Source organism: Rhinatrema bivittatum, unplaced genomic scaffold (genome assembly GCF_901001135.1).
Source record: "Rhinatrema bivittatum unplaced genomic scaffold, aRhiBiv1.1, whole genome shotgun sequence".
NCBI lineage: Eukaryota > Metazoa > Chordata > Amphibia > Gymnophiona > Rhinatrematidae > Rhinatrema > Rhinatrema bivittatum.
In genome coordinates this window covers 188,076-215,832 of record NW_021820554.1, presented here as the reverse complement: position 1 = coordinate 215,832, position 27,757 = coordinate 188,076, and the positions used below count along the sequence as shown (strand labels likewise).

General features: G+C 42.8%; 1 protein-coding gene across 1 annotated transcript in view; it reads left to right on the top strand.

Moving 5' to 3' along the window:
* The window catches only part of LOC115081713 (maltase-glucoamylase, intestinal-like), a gene marked incomplete at its 5' end in the record, with an annotated part of 276,490 nt that overhangs the window by 230,476 nt on the left and 18,257 nt on the right, over positions 1 to 27,757 (top strand). Inside the window, 6 exon segments of the mRNA XM_029586132.1 lie at positions 9,287 to 9,321; positions 9,425 to 9,499; positions 9,501 to 9,542; positions 11,438 to 11,586; positions 18,244 to 18,328; positions 18,430 to 18,486. Of these exon segments, the coding sequence (XP_029441992.1) occupies positions 9,287 to 9,321; positions 9,425 to 9,499; positions 9,501 to 9,542; positions 11,438 to 11,586; positions 18,244 to 18,328; positions 18,430 to 18,486 (443 nt within the window).

Sequence of the window (27,757 nt, the reverse complement as noted above, 5' to 3'; positions counted from 1 at the left end):
TATGTGCGTGGCTGGGCCCCTTCGAAAATTGGCTCAGCGTGCGCAAGGCCCGGCCACGTGCGTAAAGCCAGGATTTTACGCACGCAGGGCATTTAAATTTCAGGCTATATTTTCTTGACTGGTTTTGCAGAAGTGAAGGAAAGGAAATGATCAGCTAAGTCCTAATTTCACCATGTTGATACTTAGCCAGATAAAACAGAACTGTCTGTATAAATGCCACTACTTAATCAGATAACCTGGAAATTATCTGGCTAAGTTCAGCAAAGTTATTACTTAGATCAGGGGTCAGGAACCTTTTTGGCTGAGAGAGCCATAAACGCCACATATTTTAAAATGTAATTCCATGAGAGCCATACAATATGTTTAAAACTAAATACAAGTAAATGTGTGCATTTTATGTAAGATCACACTTTTAAAGTACAATAAGTCTCTGAAAATATTACACCAGGCCTTAAGACACCAATACATCTCCTATTAGGAAACGGACCAAGTCAGGCTGCTATAGAGTCCAACACAGAAAACTACACGCCAGCAGAAAACCTCACCTGAATCACGTGCTGTCCCTCACCTAACATAGAATAAAGAGACCAAAACGCATAACAAGAAGCATGCAGACAAAAACTGAATTGGAAACTGCAACAAGCCAGAGTCTCTGTATGCAGTGTAACAAAGGAAAAAAGAAACATCACACATCCTTATAAAACAAATCAAGAAATATAAAATCATCAGCAGTAAAACTGTACTAACAAAAAGAACATATTTCGAAACAGCTGATGAGTGGAATATCCAATAATTAAAAACTCATATAAAACATTTCCAGATACCAACAAAATATTTCAAAATAGCAGACACAAAGATCCAGTAATGAAAAATAATAAGGATACAAACATTTTTTTGCTCTGCATACCTGGGAACGTTTGATATCCAGGTGTCCTGAGATTGTTCTGAATTAGCAGGAGGTGGGGTGGTTTGCTTGGAACTTTCTCCTCTCTCAGTCACATACCAGCGCTGTCTCTCACACTGGCTCTCAATGACACACCTATACACACATGCTCTCAGTCACTCACATATACAAATGTTTTTTCTCTCTCACTTATATAGGCTCTTAATTACACATTTACACACATGCTGTCTATCTTTTCACGCTTACACACACACAGGCTTTCAATCACATAAATACATGCTGTCTTTTTCTCTCACACACAGACTCTCATTCACATGCTTACAAACATGTCCTCTCTTTCTCTCATTTACACACAGGCTCTCAATCACATACTCACATGCTCCCTCACCTAAATCAGCTCTCAATCACACACATACACACATGGTCTCTCTCTCTCATTTAAACACAGGCTCTCAATCACATACTCACATGCTCCCTCACCTAAATCAGCTCTCAATCACACACATACACACATGGTCTCTCTCTCTCATTTAAACACAGGCTCTCAATCACATACTCACATGCTCCCTCACCTAAATCAGCTCTCAATCACACAGACACACATGGTCTCTCTCTCTCATTTAAACACAGGCTCTCAATCACATACTCACATGCTCCATCACCTAAACCAGCTGTCAATCAGACACAGACACACATGATCTCTCTCTTACTTATACACACAGGCTCTTAATCATACATACACATGATCTCTCTCACACACAAAGGATCTCAATCATACACACATACTCTTTCAAACAAACAGGTTTTCAATTACAAACTTACACATACAGGTTCCCAATGGTAAACTTACATTCATGCTCTCTCTCTCACAGGCAGGCTCTCAATCACAGACATACTCTCTTTCACATATACAGGCTCTCAATCATTCACATACATGCAATCTCTCACTCACACACACAGGATCTCAAACACACATGCTTGCTCGCTCATTCACTCTCTCTCTCCCCCTTCCCCCCCCCCCCCCGGGAACTCGGGGCAGCAGCAGCCACCTCCCAACGCTAACCTCCTTCATTTTCAGCCCTCGCGGAGGCGAAGGCGGAGTCCCATCGGCCGCGGTTGAAGATTTTCATTTTCCTCCGAGCCGCGCTGCAGTCTTCTTCCCGCGCAGGCACCCGATGCTCTCCACTTCCTCTTCCGGGCCGCGGGAAGAAGAGAGCACCGGCGTGCTCTCTTCTTCCCGCGGCCCGGAAGAGGAAGTGGAGAGCATCGGGTGCCTGCGCGGGAAGACCCGCGCAGGCACCCGATGACTCCAGCGCTGGCACCCGGCTGACACCCGATGACTCCCGCGCAGGCACCCGGATGACTCCAGTCGGCGTGCTCTCTTCTCCTCCCCCCCGCGGCCCGGAAGAGGAAGTGGTGAGCATCGGGTGCCTGCGCGGGCACCCGATGCTCTCCACTTCCTCTTCCGGGCCGCGGGGGGGGGGGGGGGGGGGGAAAGAGACCACGCCGGTGCCGCTGACTCCAGCTGTCCTGCCGCGTTCCGCCCGGGCTGACAGCATTTTAAGCCCGGGCGGCGGAGGACCGGGGAGCAGCTGGGTCAGCGGGGAACCGCGAAGTATGGCGACACTTGTCTGCGAGCCAGATGCAGCCCTCAAAAGAGCCATATCTGGCTCGCGAGCCATGGGTTCCCGACCCCTGACTTAGATGAATAAATCAGAATTTAACCAAATAAGTGTGTGCAACTGGTATAACCATGTACTTTTACATCTAATTTTAAAAATCTTGAAGTGACTAGATTTAAATTTCAGATGCATTTACCCACTGTAAGTCAGCTTTTACATGCATAAATTGGAAGATTTTCTAACATGCACACAACAATAAAATTACCATTTTTACCAATTAGTCTACCAGTTTGTCCAGTCCAACTGCAGGTCATTGAGATCCTCCTGACTCTTCAGCCTGAAGTTCCCCTATTTCAAAAATGTTTCTATACCGCTTTTACAAACGAGGTTTAGTCAAAACGGTGTACAAAAGATACAAATCATAAAAATAAAATAACATAATTAATTAAATTAAAAATTACAAAAATCTTGTAATAAAATAAAAGCAAATTCATAAGTTATTAAATATCATTCAAATTAAACATAAATACAAAATAAGTGCCATATTATATATTAATACGGTATATGAAAAGAGAACTGAAAGAAATGGATGGTTATGTAGTGTGTAAAGTGGTTAATGTTTATTTGAAGTAATTTTGAAAGCAATCTGTACAAGTGATGTCATAAAAAAAGAATAACAACTCTGCCTTCAGCTGCTGTTAATGTTATTATTGTAAAGCTGTTAATGTTATTATTGTAAAGCCTTCAGCTGCTGTTAATGTTATTATTGTAAAGCTTGTTGCTAAGTTATGTTACATTGTGAACCGAGGTGATGTTTTGCAAACGTGCCTTGGTATATAAAAAACCCTTAAATAAACAAACAAATAAATAAATAAATACATCTGAAACAGATGAGTTTTTAAGGATTTCTTGAAGTGAATTGGATTGTGGGTCCCCACTGGAATTCAAACTACATGATGCTGCAGAGGCTAGTGGATCAGCAAATACTCCTACTTCTCTTTCAGGTGAAAAGGAGATAGGTGTGCAGGCTCCCCTAGGGCATCATGACTGGTCAGTCATGAGACAGCTTGTGAAAATCCTGAACCCCTTTAAGGATGCCACAGAGAAGCTGAATGCTACAAGCACCATATTGGGTGATTTCATCCCAATAGTAAACATCCTGTTAGAAAAGTCGGAGGGCTTTCAACAGGAAGAGGTGAGGTGCTGTGCTGTTTAGTGACCTTGGAAAAGCAGAGAGACTAGGACGTCTGACCAGAAACCCCATATATATACTCACTACATTTTATGATCCACATATGAAAGGAAGACATGAACAGGAGGCAAACAATCTGACATATATGAAGAGCATGCAGATAGAGGAGGTCTGTCAGCCAGAGTGTCAACATTTGAAGCAGAGGAAGGATGTAGCACAGGAGGAAACATCATCATTGTCAGGTCAGACAGTAGTGCGAAGTCAGAGCAGCACCCTGTCATCACCACCTAGCACATCCTCCACAGGAAACGGAAATAATCCTCACTTCTGTCCCAGGCGATCGCTAAAGCAGCTGGGAAGAAAGATTCACGTCCAATTCCACTAAAGGAGATGGCAGCTCAAATCTCAGTGACACACTGCCTCACTAAGATCATCGAGGACATGGAGATAGATGTGCTGGCATAAGAGCCTCACAAGTCAAGCATCTGGCCAGACCCTGCGAGAGTGGTTCAACACTATCTCTCTTATCCACCAACAAGTGTCCTCGGTGAAAGAGTGTTTTCCATTACATGAAACATCATAAGCCCTCATCATTCCAGGCTGTCACCACACTTGATGGAGAAGCAATGGTAGTGTTCCTTAAGATTAATCTGTCTTTGCTTGGCTATCCAGATTTGCTATGTGAGTGGCAAGATGAGTGAAAGGAATGTAAATGGCCTGTAGCTGCTGGATGCTCTGCTTTTCTGCATGCCATGCTCAATAACAGCAATGGGGCCTACATCCAGCATTATCCAGTGACTGTGATTGACTGAGTGCATCTGCCAGCTCTGTCTGCAGCACCATCAATTGGACTGCATTTCACCAACCACATTGATGCTGTTTCCAGTCCCAAGATGCCAGATCGAGGTCAGGAAAGGTTTGCAATGCTGAGTCTGGCTGTGTCCCCTACACTGCCAGCTGGGCCACACAATAATAATAATAATAACTGCTGCTGCCTACCACAGTCCGAAAAGCCTATCAAAGGGACAGAAAACATCAATGCTGAATCCTACTGAATGCTCTGCCCCAACACCACCAGTTAGGCCAACCCTCACACTAGTGCTCCTGTCCAGGTCTGAGATGCAAGATCGAGAGCTAGAAGAGATGCAGTGCTGAAGCCTGCTGTTACCCCCAACACCGCCAGTTGGGCCACACTACAATAACTACACTATTGCTCCTTTCCAAGCCTGAGATGCAAGATCGAGGGCTGGAAGAGTTGCAATGCTTAGCCTTGCTATGCTGCCAACACCACCACTTGGGCCACACTACACCTACCGCATTGCTACTCCTGACAAGGCTAGAAGAGATGCAATGCTGTGTCCCTAACAACGTTATTGGGGCCACACTTCAATAACTACACTGATGCTGCTTCCAAAAGCCAGTCCAGGAGCGACACAACACAATGCTGAGTTCTGATGTATCTACAAAATCATCACAGGTGCCAACATACACTGACAAAATCTGTCTTGCCCTTACCAATATCACAGGGCCAACAGGCACTTCTCTCTGTATCTGCCTGAAAACATGTCCCCATCCTCCAAACTGGGGCCTGTCATTCCCTGCTGCCTCCTCACATGTCCCCATCTACAAACTGGGGTCTAACTGAGCTTACTTTCTTCTGACATGTTCCCAAGAAAAACACTGGGATCTGACATTATAGGGGTCTGACAGGACATCCAGTAGCAGCCTTTCACTTCCATAGCCCAACATGAACAACACAGGGGTCTAGCAACAGATCCTGCAGCAGAAATACACATAAAGTACCCCTACACTAACAGCACAGGGCTCACATCCAGCAGCAGCCTTACATAGCCATACATCTCACACCATGCTTGGAATGCCTGCCTTCTTCCAACTACTGCAGGGTCATGACTCCAATGAGTTCCTCTGCATGCTCAAGTCACCTCTGAGGCATGACTCCATTGGGATACTTTGCCTCATTTTCCCCAAATCTACCTCCAAGGCATGACTCCGCTGGATTCCTCTGTCTCCTTTTCTCCAACATCCACCTCCGAAGCATGACTCAGCTGATTTCCTCTGCCTCATTTTTCCCAAAATCCCCTCCCGATGCATGACTCCACTGACTTCCCCTTCCTGCTTAACCACAAACAGTTCTTGAGGAGAAGCAGGCAAGGGAAGATAGTCTAGTTATGACTGAGTGTTGGTGTTTACAAAACGCCACCACTGAGGTATGATCTCACTGACCTCCCCTGTCTGCTTAGCATCAAAGAGTTGTTGAGGTGAAGCAGGCAAGGGAGGTCAGAAGAATCAGGCCTCAGTGTAGTGTTTGACAAATGCCACAGGGGCATGACCCCACAGAGATCCTCTGACTCTTCTACTTAAAACCATCCTGGCTTCCTCGAACCCTAACCTCTGAGGCCTGTTACTTACAGCTACAGCTTGCCATATTCCAGCCATTAACTCTGAGGCCTGTCATTAACAATTATTGCATGCCATGTTCCAACCCTTGCCAATGAGGCCTATCACTTACAACTAAGGCATGTGATCTTCCAACCATTAACACTGAGGCCTATCACTTATAGATACAGCATGCAATGTTCCATCCATTATCAATTAGGGATGTGAATCGTGTCCTCGATCGTCTTAACGATCAATTTCGGCTGGGAGGGGGAGGGAATCGTATTGTTGCCGTTTGGGGGGGTAAAATATCGTGAAAAATCGTTAAAAATCGTGAAAAATCGAAAAATCGAGAAACCGGCACATTAAAACCCCCTAAAACCCACCCCCGACCCTTTAAATTAAATCCCCCACCCTCCCGAACCCCCCCCCAAATAACTTAAATAACCTGCGGGTCCAGCGGCGGTCCGGAACGGCAGCGGTCCGGAACGGGCTCCTGCTCTGAATCTTGTCGTCTTCAGCCGGCGCCATTTTCCAAAATGGCGCCGAAAAATGGCGGCGGCCATAGACGAAAAAGATTGGACGGCAGGAGGTCCTTCCGGACCCCCGCTGGACTTTTGGCAAGTCTCGTGGGGGTCAGGAGGCCCCCCACAAGCTGGCCAAAAGTTCCTGGAGGTCCAGCGGGGGTCAGGGAGCGATTTCCCGCCGCGAATCGTTTTCGTACGGAAAATGGCGCCGGCAGGAGATCGACTGCAGGAGGTCGTTCAGCGAGGCGCCGGAACCCTCGCTGAACGACCTCCTGCAGTCGATCTCCTGCCGGCGCCATTTTCCGTACGAAAACGATTCGCGGCGGGAAATCGCTCCCTGACCCCCGCTGGACCTCCAGGAACTTTTGGCCAGCTTGTGGGGGGCCTCCTGACCCCCACGAGACTTGCCAAAAGTCCAGCGGGGGTCCGGAAGGACCTCCTGCCGTCCAATCTTTTTCGTCTATGGCCGCCGCCATTTTTCGGCGCCATTTTGGAAAATGGCGCCGGCTGAAGACGACAAGATTCAGAGCAGGAGCCCGTTCCGGACCGCTGCCGTTCCAGACCGCCGCTGGACCCGCAGGTTATTTAAGTTATTTGGGGGGGGTTCGGGAGGGTGGGGGATTTAATTTAAAGGGTCGGGGGTGGGTTTTAGGGGGTTTTAGTGTGCCGGCTCACGATTCTAACGATTTATAACGATAAATCGTTAGAATCTGTATTGTATTGTGTTCCATAACGGTTTAAGACGATATTAAAATTATCGAACGATAATTTTAATCGTCCTAAAACGATTCACATCCCTATTATCAATGAGACCTCTCACAGCTACAGCATGATGTGTTCTAACCATTACCAATTAGGCCTGTCACTTAGAGAAGCTATGGCATGCCATTGTCCAATGATAACCAATGAGGCCTATCACTTTCAGCTACGGCATGCCATCTCCAAACATTAACGCTGAAGCCTGTCACTTACAGCTATGGCATGCCATGTTCCTAACATTATCACTGAGGCCCTAGACATAGATTGCATTATAAACTTTCTGAAATACTCCTCAGGATTTTAAGACAATTCTTCAACTATGGTATTCACCTTTTTGCTATGGCTATCCATTCTTTTGCACACTTGTGGCATCGTTTCATGAAACATAACTGATTTCATTGCACTAGCTGTTTCTCTGTACTGTGCATATGGGTACCTACCTACCACTTTGTTATGATGTATGTGGCTTACTCAAACTTAATCTACTGGACTGGTGGATCAGCCAGGTACAGCCATACTTTGACAGGAAGAGTCAACCGCCCTCTCTATAGTTGTCTGCGTGCTCCAATGGAATGAATGGTATCTCCCATGCCACTCTGCCTTAATGCTAATCCCCTCATGCTACACCTTCAGATCCTTATGCTCCTCAGCATTGCTGCCATGTGCAGATTTTAAACCTTGATATTCTTAACTTCTTTCTGCCTGATATCTTCCTGGAATACTCCATCTCTTACACTTTGAGGACTTCTTGCCAATCTGGGGTGCTGCTGTTCACCTTTCCCATGCTTTTATTCTTTATTTTGATACCACTCTTTCTGATTCTTGGTCCCTTTATCTGTACTTTGAGATTTTTTCTGCCAAATTTTCTGCTTCATTTCCCCCTTCTTTTTGCCTTGGAGTCCTGAAGATACTTTGCCTCTCATGATGCTAATAAACTGTTTGTGACACTATTGATGGGCAGCCATCCTCTTTCTAAATCTCCTCTTACTGCTTTTTTGCTTCACTTCTATTGCATTAGATAACTCCTATGAATCCTGTAAGCCTCATACCCCTTTGAAGAGCCTTAGGCTATTTTATGCCTCTTATTTGATGCCATTTTGCCATTTTCTAAAGTACCATGCTGCTCTTTCCACCTTTTGATGATTTCTTCTCCAAGTTTCATTACAATTGATATTAGAGCCTATTGTAGACAGTAATAATTCTCCCATATGTTTTAATGGAAAATGAATTAAACTAATGAAACGAATAAACAAATATTTTTTTTTCATATTGAAACTAATGAAATGAATATGGTCTCAATGAAACGAATGAAAAAACAAAACAAATTTTTGGGGGTTTGCACATCCCTAAAGCAATATTTTACCCACAGAAACAGGCTTTTAGAAAATTGTGCACCCTATATATATGTAAAAGTACTCATGTAGGACCTTTAGGCATACATTTTTACCCATGGTGAGAAGAGTCATTCCTAGGGTAGAGTATTTTTGGGATAATTTTCACAGGGAAACTATATGCATTCTTTCTCTTTGAAAACTAGTATTAAGTGCTCATGTAATTGACATTACATCAACATGGGCAGTTATAAAATTATCTCTATATTGGATATATGGTAAAACACACAAAATGTGTTTGAATTTGCATAAGTTTCAAACTTTTGAGCACTGACACTAATCATCAAGACTTCAACTCTGCCTCAGATATTATTGGTTTGCTTTTAAAAATTGTATTAAAAAATAGTAATTCTTGTTTTCAAAAATTTGCCTTTTATCATGCTAACCCTGATATGAGTGCTCTCATAAGATACCACTTCCTAAATTAGTTTAAAAAATCTTGAATATGAAATAAAGCAAACAGAAATTTTAAGACTGCATTCTTTTTGTTTCAGGTATGCTGGAATTTAGCCTTTTTGGAATATCTTATGTAAGTTTTCATGTTTAATTTCATATTGAAATTGTTTTGTTTTGTTTTTTTAATAGTTCTTGGAACTCATGGAATTTTTATCTATTTACATTTTATGCTTTAGACTGGAGCAGATATCTGTGGGTTTTTCAAGGACACTACTTATGAACTGTGTGCCCGCTGGATGCAGTTAGGAGCTTTTTTACCCATTTTCCAGAAATCATAATGGCAAAGGAAGCATGGTATGTTTGAAAGGGATATTCTGCAGGATTAATGTCAATAAAGACCTTAGTTATTAAGGCTCTTCTCCCATTCTAAAAGGCAAAAAAGAAAGTCTTTTCACAATTCGGTGCCTTAAACTTAACCATTTGAAAGGAAGTAGTGAGCATTTTTTTATTCAGAAAAATTGACCCCTTAGTAAATCAGATCCTGCGTTTACTAGAATGAAGGAGTCAGCTTGTTATACCTACAAAGACTTCCATTTTCTCTAGGACCAATACAGTTAGTAGAACTCTGTGTTACAGGAGAAAGATTATGGAGGTCAGGAGTCGTCCCCCCCCAAGACTTGCCAAAAGTCCCTGGAGGTCCAGTGGGGGTCCTGGAGTGATCTCCTTCACTCGGGCCGTCAGCTGCCAGTATTCAAAATGGTGCTGATAGCCTTTGCCCTTACTATGTCACAGGGGCCAACCAATGGCACCAGTAGCCCCTGTGACATAGTAAGGGCTGTCGGCGCCATTTTGAATACCAGCAGCCAACAGCCCAAATGCAGGGGGGTCCAGCAGGGGTCCGGGAGCGATCTCCTGCACTCAGGCCGTATTGCCAATATTCAAAATGGCGCCGGCGCTACCTTTGACTTGTCACATGGTAAGGGCAAAGGGCCATCGGCGCCATTTTTTTTAGCGCAGCCGATGGCCTGGGAACGGGAGATCGCTCCCCGCGGCCCCCCTGGACTACCAGGTATGTGTAAAAAGTTTTTTGGGGGGGGTCGGGAGAGTGGGGGAGGCTAAGGGGGTAATTTTAAAGGGTCGGAGTGGGTTTTTTTTTTTTTTTTATCGGCGCAGGCCTCACTAAAAAAAATTAGTGATGTGAATTGGAATCGGAACCGATCCCAATTCACATCTCTAACGATCAGATTCCCCCCCCCCCCCCCAGCCGAACCCGATCGTTAAAACGATCGGGCACAGGATTCACATCCCTAGTGACAACAATGATCAAGAAATGACAGTAAAAAATGTTTCTCCAGCGTTGATGAAGTTACATTGGTTTCCAGTCCAGTCCCGCATTCATTATAAATGTCTTACTTTAATTCACAAAACCATATATGGTAGTAAGACGGAATGGCTTAACGCCTCATTACGTATTCACATCCCAGCTCGCAATTTAAGGTCACTTGGGCAAGCTTTACTACCAATTCCTTCACCCAAATTGGCCCATTTGGGTTCTGTGAGAGAAAGGGCATTATCCTTGGCTGGACCTGGGATGTGGAACTCCCTTCCGGTTGAAATTCGTCTTGAAGAGAATATTACTAGTTTTAAAAAACAGATAAAGACCTGGCTTTTTCAACAGGCTTTTAATTAGGCCAATTGATTCTTCTCTTTCTCTTCATTTTACTTAAAGGGTAATTAGAAGGAGACATAAAAAATCCTAAGGGTTTAGAGGAGTTGAAAAGTGTAAAAAATGATAGAATAAGGGAGGTTATAGGCCAGGCTAAAGAAGGGTGATGAAGTTTGAAGGGTTTTAATTTTGTAAAAATTTTAGCTATTAAGACTTTTATTTTTGTTTTTTATGTTCTTTTAAATTTAATGAGATATTATTTTGTATTTGATTTAACTATGTAAATCATTAGTGAGATATGTGTGTTATGGGCTATGGATTTTTGTGAATTTTGCTACTGCGAATTCTAATATTGTTTTCTCCTTGATATTAATTTGAAAGTCGGTATACAAAGTTAAATAAATAAATAAATAAATAAATACAAACAAGTGTCTCTTTTTTTTTTTTTCAATTGAAGTTGTGTATTTGAAAAACATTGTCAGTTAAGTGTCACTGAATATACTGACTAAAGGCATTTTTTAAAGTGGTAACAAATCAAGAAACTAATCTTTATTTTAATTATGTGCTTTTTTTTTTATTTCAGAGACAAGATCCTGTTGCATTTGATGAAGAATTCAAAAATATTTCTAGGAGTGTTCTGAATACAAGATACACACTGATCCCCTACTTGTACACATTAATGTTTGAAGCTCATGCTCACGGATCAACTGTTGTACGCCCATTGCTACATGAGTGAGTATGGAGAATATAGTTTTATTTTACAACAAAAGCATCATTTTCACTGGGATTTTAATGCTGCTTCTATACTTTTTTATGTCATGTTATTCAGTATTTCAAATGGATTATATCAATATTATAGAAATCACATATAAGATGCTTTGGATAAAAGGTATACAGACAGTGTTAAACGGTAATAGAGAGCAAATGCACTCATAATAGAGACTGTGATCAAAGAACATAGAAACAGAGAATATAACAGCCCATTAAAAAACATAAGGCCAATCTGGACTGCCCAGTTTCAATCCTGGTACAGGGCCATAAATCAGGGGGTCCTGCCTGCAGTTCAGAAGCTTCCCTTGGGCTGAACTTCATCCAGCCCTCAGCAGCGAGGGCAGAAGGAGCTTGATCTGGCCTGCAGTGGCGGTGAAGGAAGCCCATTCTGCTGCTGCCACCAGCTCAGCTACATACATATTTCACACATGGCTTGGCTGAGGTCTGAACAGCTTTCCTGACTGCTTCCTGGATAAGTCTGAAAAGTTTAATTTAATTTTACTTTGCTTTTAATTTAGCCAATATATATATATTGCTTTTATTTCTATTGTTTTGATTCTGCCTCTGTGTGCTGCTGGACTACTGAAAATCTTTCTTTTTCTAGGTACTAGTAGCTTAATTTTTTTTTGCTAATCTTTTATCTTTAATTTTGGTAAGATATATATTAGGGATGCACGTTCATTTAAAATAAAATAGATAATGTCAGCAACATTGTCTTTTATGTTTCACTTCATTGGATCCATGAAATGAAAGAAAAAAAAAAAGCAGAAATTGTTATTTTAATTTTTAAGTTTCATATTAGTGCACACTAATTTGACTTAGTTCACACTAACTTGAATCTAGTGTGCAATAACCATGAAATTAGGGAAAGACACAAAAAAAACCCTGAACTGTTTTAAAAATGAAATCAAGAAAAAATTACATGAAATTAAAACGACACATACAAAAAAAAAAAAAAAAAAAAACCCCACACACTGCACACCCCTATATATTTCTTTTACTTCTGTTTGCTTCTGGCTTTGTGTTGCTGAACTATAGAATTTCTTCATTTTTTTCTAGGTGCTAGTAGCTTTGCTATTCTCTATTTTAAATTCCATGGTTTTTTTTAAGAGAGAAATATAGGGAATTTTACCTACAAGAGTTATTTCTTCCTTTTATCTCCACTCCTCCCCTTCCAAGGTTTTTTCTTCTTCCAAGAACTTAGGTTATCAGTCCAACAATTTGTCCATTAGTCAAGATAAAACTATACAAGTCACCACACTGACACTTAGTATCAGAATATATTTTATTCAGCATAACAATTGTGGTGCTTATGTCCCAAGGCATACCATTTGGAGACCTAAGTATTGTCTAATTTGGCTCCAGCTGACTGCAATAAATAAGAATTACAGTGGACTCTGGTAGAATAAAACCCAATGAGATACCCAGTCTCTTTAACTAAGCAACATCCAGGATATCCACACCTACTCCTACAGAAGAGTAATAAATCCAGGAATACATGGATTAGGGTGGGTCAGGTAGAATAAAGTCTATGACAAAGAGGCATCGACTCCACCCAATGATAGTCTTATATAAGGCCTTCTCTACATTGGAAAATGAAACTGCTCCTGCAACAGAAAATGAAGTGATGTCTTCAAAGGAAGAAGATTCCGTAAGCATCAGAAAACCCTTTAACATTATCAAATCTCACTAAAGAAACAGTCAAAGGAACTAATCTGTGGGCCTTAATAGTTAAATGCCTTCCTGGATCCTCAGCTGGTAGAAACGAAAACAAGTTAGTCAATACAATCATAGAAGAAAGTAAGGGTTCTAATGTCAATGCTCTCATCCATCTGGGGACCAATGACCATGCTAAAAAGAGTATCCAAGCAGTACAGAATGATTTCCAAAATCTGGGGAAGGATATTAGGCAAATGGCAAAGAATATTGCCTTTTCTGAAATATTACCTGTTCATTGAAAGGGAAAGGAAAAAAATAAGCCAGTTAGAAAATTTCAATACGTGGCTCAAAACATGGTGTAAATAAAGTCGATTTGGACATATTGGAGCCTGGAATCAAGTATGGAGCAGTAAAAGACTATACTGTAAGGATGGCTTACATTTGTCTGTGGTAGGAAGGAAGATCCTAAGCAAGAAATTAAGGTCATATAGTATCAGACATTTCAACTAGAGGATATGTGTGGCAGAAGATGGCGAATGAAATTGATATGTCTCCCCCAAACAATACAGGAATTGAGAGGAGAAAACAAAGAAAATCAATCAAATCAATATTCAATATTCAAAGCCTTTGCCCTTACTATGTCACAGGGCCTACCGGTGCCATTGGTCAGCCCCTGTCACATGGTAGGAGCACAAGATGGCGCCGATAGCCATGTGACAGGGGCTGACCAATGGCACCGGTAGCCCCTGTGACATAGTAGGTCAAAGGCTATCGGCACCATTTTGAAACCAGCAGCCGAGGGTGTGAGTGCAGGGGATGGTTCCTGGACTCCCCGCTGGACCACCAGGGAGTTTTGGTAAGTCATGGGGGGGTCAGGAGGGTGGGGGTGTAGTTAATTTAATTTTAACGGGGAAATGAATAGAAATTAACGTATAAATGGATCGGGGGGCCCCCTTGCCGAATGCAACATATCTACCCCCCCGACGAATATGAATCCAGAATGCAACGTATGGCGTCCCTCTGCACATCCCTAGTGTTAATATTCTTGTACAGGTTCTTGGTTGAGGCTTCACCTAAAGTTTCTGTTCAATTATGAAGACCGTATCTCAAAAAGGATAGAGACAGGATGAAAGCGGTTCAGAGAAAAGTGACCAAAATTGTATGGAATTTGTGTGTGAATTTCAAGTCCACCCTCAAACCCTTCTCTGAAAACAACTCAGAGGGTTTTCCCCCACCCCCTGCTCAGCAGACTCTGAAAGGAACCCCCATCAGTGATTGCAAATGTTCTATATAGCCTTTCTCTTGAAAAGATTGAAGTCATAGACCCCAGTCAATCTCCAGCTTTCCCCTCACTTCTTTTCAACTAGAGAGTCTCTGTGCTTATCCCAGTTTCCACCAACTCCACTGGGTGGCCCTTCTATGTTTTCACCACCTTTTCCATAAAGAAATATTTTCTGATACTCCTGAGTCTACACTCTTGGAGGCTTATACTGTGGCAAAGTTTGTTTCTTGTGTATTATTTATGTCTTTATGGTATTTAAATGTCTATCATTATCCCTCATCTTTCCTCTATGGTATTCATATTTAGGTCTTGGGCTTTAGGTGTAGATCTTGCACCAGTTTTGTAGCCTCTTTCTGCAGGCTTTCTTAGTATATATATCTTCTTGGAAGCATGGACTTTAGAACTGGACACAATATTTGGAAAGTCACTTAAGACACCAATAAGGACAATACTGAAAGGAAGCAAAAGAGAGTGTTCTTCATTAATGACTACTTTTGGTCCTGCATTATAACATAAGTTTTTAATTATGTAAATGTCATTTTTTGGCATGAGTTTGTAAGAAGTTTCGAAAGTAATAGGCATTGATTTAATTAAAGCAAGAACACAGAATAGAAAGGGAGACATAATTCATGTATACAAGAAAATTATTGCACACATTACAGGTGGGCAGGATTGTCACCAGGCTACCTGGCACACAGGGTGGCCAGTGGGAAGGGGTATTCCCTCTGATGTTGCTGCTAGCTGAGGGGGGGGGGGGGGGGGGGGGGAGAAAACCTTCATCCACAAGGTCATCCTCTCAGTATTATACATCAGTTTTTGTACCAGGGTATTCTGGTTTTTGAAAAAGAAACATGTTTGGAGAGCCTGCAACAGTAGAAGACAAAGTTGGAGAGAAATGTTCAGGGATAAATATAAAAGCTTTTGATGACACTTGAAGATGACCACATGAATCAAGACATCAGCTTTTGTGGAAGAAGAAGAATTTTGACTATAATTGACTGAGATTCCAAATGAAGCTTTGAGGTGCAAAATAAAAGTCACATTTTGACTGAGTCAGAATGCAGCCCTCAACTCTAATCTGGGCAGTAGATATTAGAAAAGCACATCTTACAGCTTGGTTGCTCTTGCTCTGGATTTTACAGAAGAATCCATACGGCTTATCTGTGTTTAATGGGAAAGAAAGTTCAGAAAACTAATATATTCAGTGATATAGTTAGCATTCTGAATTGTATTTCCTGTTTAACTCAAACTCAGTATACAAAGAAATATTAAAATGACAGTAGTATGCACCTAAATACTTTTAATCTTAACTTATGATACATGTTAAATTTGTAATGTTGGATTCCATACTAATGTGAGATTTTTACTTTGATCCTAATTCAATAAGCAGAGAAATATTTTGTTCCCTTTCTTGAAGTTACTGATTGTATTTAATATAATTTAAAACCTTCAGCTTGTATTTGCAAACCAGACATCTCTTACAACGCATGCATAATGTATTCAACAAAATAGCTTTATATGGAAATAATAATGGGCCGTAGCATAGTCACATAATGTAAAGCAACATAACAATATAATACAGCTTGCAATTTACTAACAAGATTACAACCATAACTTAAACAAAATCTCAAGAGACCCAGCACAGAGAAAACAGCAATAGGATTTCAAAAGCCATCATGATTATATATGCTTGATTCAGCCGTCGAAGCTGTTGCATTATGAACATGTAAGCATTGCAAGCATTGACCCCCATTTCAAATCAGCAATCCCCTGCCATCGAAGCAGGGGACCAATTGCAATTACGTTATCACCCCCTTCCCACCATCGAAGCAGAAGGGTGCTGCTGTGAAGGCAGCAGCTCCATCTACCAACCAACCTACTCCTAGTGTATTTGTGGGGGGGGAATATCAGGCTATTGTCAGTCTCCATCCAGAGTCAGCTGACTGTGCCTGGCACCCTCCTACACCTATGCTGCGACAAATTCGTCCCCTCGCCTTGCCTCTCACCCATAGGTCTTGTTCTGGGTGGGTAGGCAAGCAGAGCAGGGATGATCAGAGCAAAAGGGGGGGGTTCAGGCACTGGACTAAGGCACTTAGGGTGAGGTTACCACCCCAGAGCCCAACTCCTTCCTCCCTATCTCCTAAGCTATTGCTTTGCCTCTCTCCCCTTTCTACCTCGTCATCCCCTGAGTATTTCATCTCCGTATCCCAGCCCCTTCCCCTCTGTGCCTTTTCCCCCATTCATATTGTGCCCTGCTCTCTTTATTGTGGAGATGCCAGGTGTATTCTTGTTTGGTGATATCCTCTTTCTCTCTTTGCATGAAAGAGGAAAATGAACCCCTAAGTATTACAAGGGTACCCAAATCAGTTTTAATTTTGTTTTCATCTTTAAATAAGAAAAGAGGATTTTCTATTTTTTTTTTTTTACAACCCACCAGTAAGACTGTGATTCTTCATAAGCAAAGTTAGCCAAAACACTTTAAGAAAAATGTATGTAAAGAGTGTTGCGAGCAGGGAGGTGGACCCTTAGGCTGGCCTGACAGAGTGAAGAGGTGGAAGAGGAAGTGCACTCCGTGGAGAACAAGCAGACTGGGAGGTGGATACTGGGAAGGCGTTGAGCAGGAGTCTTCACCCTGGAAGCCCAGATCCCCCCCGGGAGGAGCCCGTGAGGAGCTCATGGGCTCCTCCCTGGAGACCCGAGGTCCCCCTGGGAGGAGCCCATGAGGACCCGGGCCACTGGGACTTAGGCGAGATGAGGGAAGCAATCCGAATTCTAGGCAGGGGGCAAGCACGGAAGACCGGAAACAGGCAGGAGTTAGGAATCAGAGAATCAATGCCAAGAACTGAAGGAGATCCGGAACTGGAACTGAAGTGGGAACTGGAACAGAAGAAGATCCGGAACTGGAACTGAAGCGGGAACTGGAACAGAAGTACAAGCAGGTCCTGGAACCAACAAGGAAGCAGGCAAGAGTCAGCAGAGCGCAGCAACTAAGTTCCAGCAAGGAACCTCGTTGCAAGGAGTCTGACTGAAGCAGTCGCCGGCTTTAAATACTTGCCGGCGTCTGACGTCACTCTAAGGGGCGGCCCGTGGTCCAGCGGGAAAAGCCCTTTAAATTGGGCCGCCTTGCACGCGTGCGTGCCTAGGAAGGGAGGGGCTGGATTCAGAGGCATGGCGGCGTCTCCCTCATGGAGATGCCGCCGCGAGGCTGGCAGGACAGGCCCGACCGGCCGCAGACCCCGTCCCCGGCATGGAGCGCGGCGGCCCGAGCTGCGGACCCCGACAAAGAGGCCCCGTGGAGAAGAGGGAAGGACCCGGTCGCAAAACCTGTGACCGGGACCGCAACAAAGAGAGCAGACAAGTAAAATCTTAAAATCTGGATCCCATTTTCTCATCAATAAGTTGTAAACCAACCCATCAATTGAACCAGAAATGTAAAGGCATTAATAATAGCAATAATAAATAAATAGGTAGAGAGAGGCATTTACTTCACTCTACAAGAAAAAAACTGATTTGTTTTATTTCTGTATTTGACAAGAAATGTTTTTCACATGTCTAATTTTACTTTTGATCAATTCATAGGTACATTCAAAATATATTACATTTTAACTGAGTTATTAAAACAGAACATTTAATTAAGAATAAAAAACATGTAAATAATTAGGTTGTTGTTTATTTAGGTTTGTGGAAGACCGAGAAACCTGGGATGTATACAAACAATTTTTGTGGGGACCGGCACTTTTGATTAGTCCAGTATTGGCTGAAGTAAGCATGTTTAACAATTCATTTTGAATATTTCAAATCACCGGGCACTGGGAATGTAGCTATGTTGCTTGTATATCATTGCTTTTCCTCTTATATTTCAGGGAGAAAGACATGTGAATGCATATATACCTATGGCACGATGGTTTGATTATTACACGGTAAGAAAATGAATTGCCTTCATAGTTGTGCTATTGTTGCCATTTTATTTTTCTCAAAATTAAAAAAGTTTGATATTAAAGCTAAATGGTTGAAATGTGTGCAATTCTGTGCTTTCACCAAGGAAGGGCCAACCAAAGAAACACATTATTTTCTTTATGATAGGTCTTGATCTTCATTTTCAGATTTTACTTTTTCCTTGGAATATCAGTGTTCTAATAAAAAAAAAAAAAAAATCAGTAGAATAAAGACTTTTCCATTGATTTTTCTCCTGTGTTATAATGAAATCGTTTTTTCTACTGATTTTTTATTTTGTTATAACTTTGAAATTCTCAGCAGAAATAACATAATAAAAACTGAAAAGTCCCTAATAATGTGCCAAACTTTGGGCGGTGATTTATAGTACATTAGGAAGATTAAGAACAAATCAAGAACACAGATCGTGATTCTGAAGTCAAGCGACTCCCCTGCGCTCATCCACATTGTACCCAAGTTCCCACAAAGTCTGTGAGCAGAGTCTCATGAGTGTACGGCTTTGAGCATCTTTCCCCCTTCAGTCTTAAGAGAGGGGATTGCTTTTTTTGCAGGCAAGCGGAAGAATTATTCCGAATTTATAGATATAGTAAGCCCAGGGCTATGGGAATCACAGTCCCTGCCTACAAGAATTACTCCAAGTCTGTGAATATTCCTTTCTCATTTTCCTATTTTTTTTTTAAATTGAATTAACAAGAACTTTTTATATACATTTTGAATATAATAAGTATTAGCAGCTGGGTCTGTCTGGAAGAAAGGCTGCAATTTCCCTGTCCTCCTCTTTTAGCATTTAAATGACTGTGCAAGACAGCTTTTTTTGTGTGTGTGTTTGACTTATGAGTGCAGCCTCACATCCTGGATAGTCACAAAAGCAGAACCCCCTCCCCCCATCCCCCCTCCAAGTTAATGTAATAAAATTCACACCAAATAAACATTATAAAGTTCAATATAAGATTTGAACACTTTTAGGTGAGGTCATTCAGTGTTCTATGGCTATGCTAGCAATAACAGAGCATCCTCCTGAGGACTCTGCAGTCCCTCCTGATGAATAGGAAGGGCCCATTCTGGAGGCCTTGTTGGGGAGGAAGCTGAGTAACCCCAGGAAGATGCTCTGTTATTGCTGCTCAGGGGAGATTGGAAAGGAACCCTGGAGCGGGCTCTTTCATTTCTAGGGGTGAAGGGGTGATTGTCACATATTTTATGTTCGGATTAGTAGGAGAAATCACCCCCTACTAACTAGTGATCTGCAGGACAACACATTTTATTTTATTTTTTTCATTTTGAGGGATTTTAAAACAATTTTTTGGTTTGTTTAAAGTTTTTTTTTTCCCAGTTCAATTCATTTCTCAAACCAAAAAATAATTAACAAACAAACCCGCACAAAACAAAACTCAAGAAAATGGGCTTCCCCAAGGACCTCCAACGTCGCTCCTACCTTGCAAAGACAGCCATGGATCCTAGGCCTTGCTAGCTGGCCTAAAGCAGGCCAAGCCCTGGCCTCTGAGGACCCCTCCAACCTTTCCATCCACAACTAAGATAGGCACAAAAGTGACATCACAACTTTTCAATTTGGGAACTCCCATGGAAAGGGTAAATAGGGCTAAGGAGATCCCTGGCACTGGCAACTTGATGCTATTTTTGTGCAAGACTATTTTCGAATTGTTCCATTCAAAACAAACCAAAAATGGACTTATTGGTTCAGATGAGTAATTCATTGAATAAAAAAGCACAACCCGACAGTTCTTTCACTTTAGAATTGTTAAGCATGAGGGATTTTGTGGTAGTTAGTATTGGTATTACACTTTTTCGTGTTTATATCCACATTACTAAAAAGTTAATGCTATTGAGGGAAAGCTTCAGCAAACTCATTAAAAATGTATTTCAGAGCATCTTGTTCCTTTTTAACATGCATGCAAAAATTATACTGTGTCACTTGCTAAAACCTATTTAGCACACTTATGAGCATAAGAATATAAGAACATAAGAAATTGAAATGCTGGGTCAGACCAAGGGTCCATCAAGTCCAGCATCCTGTTTTCAAAAGAGGCCAAACCAGGCCACAAGAACCTGGCAATCACCCAAACACTAAGTAGATCCCATGCTACTCATGCCAGTAATAGCAGAGGCCATTCCCTAAGTCAACTTGAGTAATAACAGTTAATGGACTTCTCCTCCAAGAACTTATCCAAACCTTTTTTAAACCCAGCTACACTAACTGCACTAACCACATCCTCTGGCAACAAATTCCAGAGTTAAATTGTGCACTGAGTGAAAAAGAACTTTCTCCAATCAGTTTTAAATGTGCCACATGCTAACTTCATGGAGTGCCCCCTAGTCTTCTATTATCCGGAAGTGTAAATAATCAATTGATATCTACCCGTTCTAGACCTCTCATGATTTTAAACACCTCTATCATATCCCCCCTCAGCCATCTCTTCTCCAAGTAAAAAAGCCCTAACCTCTTTTGCCTTTCCTCATAGGGGAGTTGTTCCATACCTTTTATCATTTTGGTTGCCCTTCTCTGTACCTTCTCCAGTGCAACTATATCTTCTTTTGAGATATGGTGACCAGAACTGTACACAGTACTCAAGGTGTGGTCTCACCATGTAGCAATACAGAGGCATTATCACATTTTTTGTTTTATTCACCATTCCCTTCCTTGACTGCTGCAGCACACTAAGCTGATGATTTGAAAGTATTATCCACTATGATGCCTAGATCTTTTTCCTGGGTGGTAGCTCCTAATATGGAACCTAACTTCTTGTAATTATTGCATGGGTTATTTTTCCCTATATGAAACACCTTGCACTTGTCCACATTAAATTTCATCTGCCATTTGGATGCCCAATATTCCAGTCTCACAAGGTCCTCCTCCAATTTATCACAATCCGCTTGTAATTTAACTACTCTGAATAATTTTGTTTCATCTGAAAATTTGATAACCTCACTACTTTCTAGATCATTTATAAATATATGGAAAAGCACTGGTCCAAGTACAGATCCCTGAGGCACTCCACTGTTTACCCTTTTCCACTGAGAAAATTGACCATTTAATCTTACTCTCTTTTTCCTGTCTTTCAACCAGTTTGTAATCCAAGAAAGGACATCACCTCCAATCCAATGAATTTTTAGTTTTCTTAGAAGCCTCTCATAAGGGACTTTGTCAAATGCCTTCTGAAAATCCAAATACACACTGGAGTAGATTTTATAAAACAACGCCCGCGCGTACTTTTGTTCGCGCACCAGGCGCAAACAAAAGTACGCCGGATTTTATAAGATACGCGCGTAGTCACACGTATCTTATAAAATCCGGGGTCGGCGCGTGCAAGGGGGTGCACATTTGTGCACCTTGCACGCGCCGAGCCCAGCGCGTGCTGCCCATTCCCTCCGAGGCCGCTACGAAATCGGAGAGGCCTCGGAGGGAACTTTCCTTCGGCCTCCCCCACCTTCCCCTCCCTTCCCCTACCTAACCCACCCTCCCAGCCCTATCTACACCCCCCCACCTTTATCGCAAAAGTTACGCCTGCCCGCGCACACTGGCCAACCGCTGCCGCGTGATTCCCAGCCCGCGTGCGATTTCGGAGGTCTCGGCCACTCCCCCTAAATGCTCCCGGCCGGAACCATGCCCACGGCCACACCCCCATAATGCCCCCGAATGACGCACTGCTGCGTCATGCCCCCCGACACCCCCCCCCCCCCCAGGAAAGCCCTGGGACTTACGCTCATCCCGGGGCTTACGCACACCGCCGAGCCTATGCAAAATAGGCTCGCGCACGCAGGGGGGTTTTGAAAGCGTTACGCACATAACGTTTGCGCATAACCCTTTTAAAATCTTCCTGTATATCTACTGGTTCAGCTTTATCCAGTTGTTTATTGACACTTTCAAAAAATGAAGTAGATTTGTGAGGCAAGACTTCCCTTGTGTAAATCCATATTGACTGTCTTCCATTAAACCATGTCTTTCTATATGCTCTGTGATTTTGATCTTTAAAATGATTTTCACTATTTTTCCTGGCACTGAAGTCAAACTCACTGGTCTATAATTCCCCGGATCGCCCTTAGAGCCCCTTTTAAATATTAGGGTTACATTGGCCACCCCAGTCTTCAGGCACAATGGATGATCTTATTGAGAGGTTACACATTTTAATCAATAGATTTGAAATTTCATTTTTTAGTTCCTTCAGAACCCTAGGATGCATACCATCCAGTCCAGGTGATTTGCTACTCTTTAGTTTGTCAGTCTGGCCTACAACATCTTCCAGGTTTACAGTGATTTGGTTCAGTTCATCTGACTCATCACCCTTGAAAACCATGTCCGGAATTGGTATCTCCCCAACATCCTCATTAGCAAACACAGAAGAAAGAATTCATTTAGTCTTTCTGCAATGGTCTTATCTTCCCTAAGAGCCCCTTTAACCCCTCGGTCATGTAATGGTCCAACCGACTCTCTCACAGGTTTCTTGCTTTGGATATATTTTTAAAAGTTTTCTTTATGAGTTTTTGCCTCTACGGCCAACTTCATTTCAAATTCTCTCTTCGCCTGTCTTATCAATGTTTTACATTTAACTTGACAAGGCTTATACGTTTTCCTATTTACTTCAGATGGATCCTTTTTGAAGGATGCTTTTTCAGCTAAAATAGCCTCTTTCACCTCACCTTTTAACCATGCCGGTAATCGTTTTGCCTTCCTTCCACCTTTCTTAATATGTGGAATACATCTGGACTGCACGTCTAGGATTGCATTTTTAAACAATGTCCATGCCTGTGGAACACTTTTAATCTTTGCGACTGCACCTTTCAGTTTTTTTCTATTTTCCTTATTTTATCAAAGTTTCCATTTTGAAAGTTTAGTGTTAGAGCTGTAGATTTTAAAGATGTGAATTGGAACCGGAATCAGTTCCGGTTTCATGGACCATCGGGAAATTCTGTTTCCCGTGGTCCGAACGGTTTATTTTTTTGACTGTTCCCGAGCCGATAAACAAAAAACCCTCCCGACCCTTTAAATCTAATTCTTTAGAATCCCCCACCCTCCTGACCCCTGAAAACTTTCTTAAAGTACCTGGTGGCCCAGCAGGGGTCCCGGGAGCGATCTCCTGCTCTCAGCTGCCATTAAACAAAATGGTGCTGATAGCCCTTTGCCCTTACCATGTGACAGGGGCTATTAGTGCCATTGGCTGCCCCTGTCACATGGTAGGAGCAATGGATGGCTGGCACCATCTTTAAAAATGGCACAGGCCATCCATTGCTCCTACCATGTGACAGGGGCTGGCCAATGGCACCGATAGCCCCTGTCACATGGTAAGAGCAAAGGGTCCTTGGCACCATTTTGATTAGTCATCCAATGGCCTGAGAGCGGGAGATCGCTCCCGGGACCCCCTCTGGACCACCAGGTACTTTAAGAAAGTTTTTGGGGGATCTGGAGGGTGGGTAGATTTAAAGGGTCGGGGTGGGTTTGGGAGTTGTTTTTGTGTGCCCTTTCTTCATGCACCCCCCCAAAATGATAAGAGAACCCCACAAAAAGTTTGTGGGGGGGTTTCCTATCATTTTCAGGGACCCCCCAATTTTTGACAAGTTTGAAAATATCGTACGATATTTTCAATCGTCAGAAAAATGATTCACATCCCAAGTATATTTACTTATTGTCTCCCTTCCAGTTATTAGTTCAGATTTGTTCAAGTTATGATCACTATTGCCAAATGGCCCCACCACCGTTACGTCTCTCACCAAATCCTGTGTTCCACTAAGAATTAAATCTAAAATAGTTCTCTCTCTCTCATTTGTTCCTGAACCAATTGCTCCATGAAGCTTTTCTTTAATCCATCTAAGAACTTTATGGGGTAGATTTTAAAAAATTGCGCGATCGCATACTTTTGTTCGCGCACCAGGCGCGAAAAAAAGTACACTGGATTTTATAAGATACGCGCGTAGCCGCACGTATCTTATAAAATCCGGGGTCGGCGCACGCAAGGGGGTGCACATTTGTGCAACCTGCGCGTGCCGAGCCCGGCGCGCGCTGCCTGTTCCCTCCAAGGCTGCTCCAATTTCGGAGCGGCCTCAGAGGAAACTTTCCTTCGCCCTCCCCCCACCTTCCCCTACCTTACCCTACCTAACCCACCCCCCCGGCCCTATCTAATCCCCCCCTTACCTTTTTTGGCAGATTTACGCCTGCTAAAAGCAGACGTAAATCTGCGCGCACCAGCAGGCTGCTGGCGCACCGTCACCAGACCCGGGGGCTGGTCCGGAGGCCTCGACCATGCCCCCGGGCCAGCGCCACGCCCCCGGGCCCGCCCTCGAAATGCCGCGGGCCGCCCCCGAAATGCCACGTCATTTTGCGAACGCCCCCGACACGCCCCCTCCCCGCCCCTTTTAGAAAGTTCCGGGACTTACGTGCGTCCCGGGGCTCTGCGCGCGCCGGCGGCCTATGCAAAATAGGCGCGCCGGCATGCGAGGGCCCTGCGCGCGTAAATCCGGAAGGATTTACGCGCGCAGGGCTTTTAAAATCCGCCCCTATGTCTCTAGCATGTCCTGATGTTCCATTTAGCCAGTCGATATTGGGGTAATTGAAATCTATTATTACTGCACTGCCAAATTGGTTAACTTCCCTGATTTCTCTTAGCATTTCATCATCTTTCTGATCATGTTGTCCAAGTGGATGGTAGTATACTCCTATCACTATACTCTTACCCAACACACATAGGATTTCTACCCATAAAGATTCTACTGAGCATTTAGTTTCTTGTATGTTCTTTATCCTGTTGGACTCTATATTATCCCAAACTTAAAGTGCCACACCCCTACCAAGTTGATCCTCTCTATCACTGCGATATAATTTGTACCCTGTTATAACACTGTCCCATTGGTTATCCTCCTTCCACCAGGTCTCTGAAATGCCAATTATGTCAATCTCATCATTTATTACTATACACTCTAACTCTCCCATCTTACTTCTTAGAATTCGGACATTGGCATACAGACATTTCAAAATGTGTTTTTTGTTTGTATTAACAACCTTTTTTTCAGTTGATAGGGATAATTTGGTAATCTTTAGCTCAGGTGATTTCTTTTACATATAGGCACATGGACTGCGTTTGCTTTTATTGGAACCTCTCTTTTGGGATGTCCTAACTATCCTGTTTCATTAGTATCTTTCAAGAATACATTCCTTCGAACCCTGCATTGCTGAGTGACTGTCGGTTTCCCCCCATGTTCAAGTTTAAAAGCTGATCTATCTCCTTTTTAAAAGTTAGTGCCAGCAGCCTGGTTCCAGTCTGATTAAGGTGGAACCCATCCTTTCGGAAAAGTCTCCTTCTTCCCCAAAAGGTTCCCCAGATATTTACAAAACTGAATCCCTCTTACCTGTACTATTATCTCATCCATGTATTGAGACTCCATAGCTCTGCCTGCCTTTATGGACCAGCATGTTGAACAGGAAGCATTTTAGAGAATGCCACCGTGGAGGTTCTGGATTTCAGCTTTCAACCTAAAAATCTAAATTTGGCTTCCAGAACCTCTATCCCACATTTTCCTATGTCGTTGGTGCCCACGTGTACCATGACAGCCTGCTCCTCCCCAGGACTGTCTATAATCCTATCTAGGTGATGCATGAGGTCTGCCACCTTTACACCAGGCAGGCAAGTTACCAGGCAGACTTCACTTCCACCAGCCACCCAGCTATCTACATTTCTAATAATCGAATCACCAACTATGATGGCCGGCCCAATCCTTCCCTCCTTGGCAGTAGCCCTGGGAGACTAGTCCTCAGTGCGAGAGGACAAAACATCACCTGGAGAGCAGGTCCTTGCTATAGGATCAGTTCCTGCTACACCAGGATGATGTTCTCCAAGGCAGCACTGGGACTGCCAGACTGAATTTGGGACTTGGCTACAATGTCCCTGAATGTCTCATCAATGTACCTCTCTGTCTGCTGCAGCTCCTCCAAGTCTAACATTCTGGCCTCCAGAGATCACACTAATTTCCTGAGAGCCAGGAACTCTTTGCTCCAGGTGCACTCATACAATTTCTCACCGGTGGGTAAAAAATTATTCATGTGAGACTGGAAAACCCCCCTCTTGCTGCTGGCCTGCTGCCTTCATCTTAATTTTCTTGAATTCCTAGTTAAGTTTAGGATACCAAGGGAGTTGGAATTAATGTGCTTGTGTCCTACAAGGGGATGATTAATAAGGGCTGGTGCAATAGTATGATTTAGATAAGAGCCTGATTGATTTTTAATGAAAAAGTGTCTCCTGCCTAAAAATCAAGGGTTGAGTAAGGGTGGGTGGGAGGGAAAGATAGACACTAGAATTAACTACCTCTGGCTTGCTTATTTTCTCAGACACACACAAACTCTAAAGAATATATCCCACTATTTCACCTTTCTCCAAACTTGTTTTTTTAAGTTGAAAGATTTCCCAAAGCTATACTTACCAATCCTCTCAACTACCATTAAGTTAATCTTCTACTGCAAAGGGTGCAGGGCCTCTGGAAGCTGGGGCTGTAGAGTTCAAATCCTGGATCGCTTGCTGTGACCTCTGGAGTCCTCTCCCGGGCGATGCTGAGAGCAGTATGCAAATGAGCCTTCCGGTCCTCTTTTACTGCAAAGGTTGCAGGGCCTCTGGAAGCTGGGGCTCTGGAGTTCAAACCCTGGATCGTTCGCTGTGACCTCTGGAGTCCTCTCCTTAGGGATGCTGGGAGCAGAATGCAGATGAGCCTTCAGATCCACTTCTACTGCCATATGCTATATGCTTCTATATGCTATTGCTATATGCTTTTATAGATACAGAGTTTCTGTTTTCCTCTAATTGTGATTCTGATATGGATTACAATTTGCTTTGTGACTTTCAAGACATTTTTAAAATTATGATAAATAAATAGCATTTATATGCATACCATCTATAAATGAATGAACCTAATAGAAAAACATGCCAAAATATTTTTTCCAAATGAAAAATATCCCAAAACCTTTTTGTATGCCCATCTATTCATCTCAGGTTTTTTAAATCATACTGCAGAGCTAAATTACTTTTTTCACATGTATGTGCATAAAACCTGAATTTTGTGGGTATAAATCAGCTTTTGAAAATCATCTAGGAGTTTGTGCCCATAAAAAGCATGTGCAGAACAGATTCCATAAGAACATAAGAAATTGCCATGCTGGGTCAGACCAAGAGTCCATCAAGCCCAGCATCCTGTTTCCAACAGAGGCCAAACCAGACCACAAGAACCTGGCAATTACCCAAACAC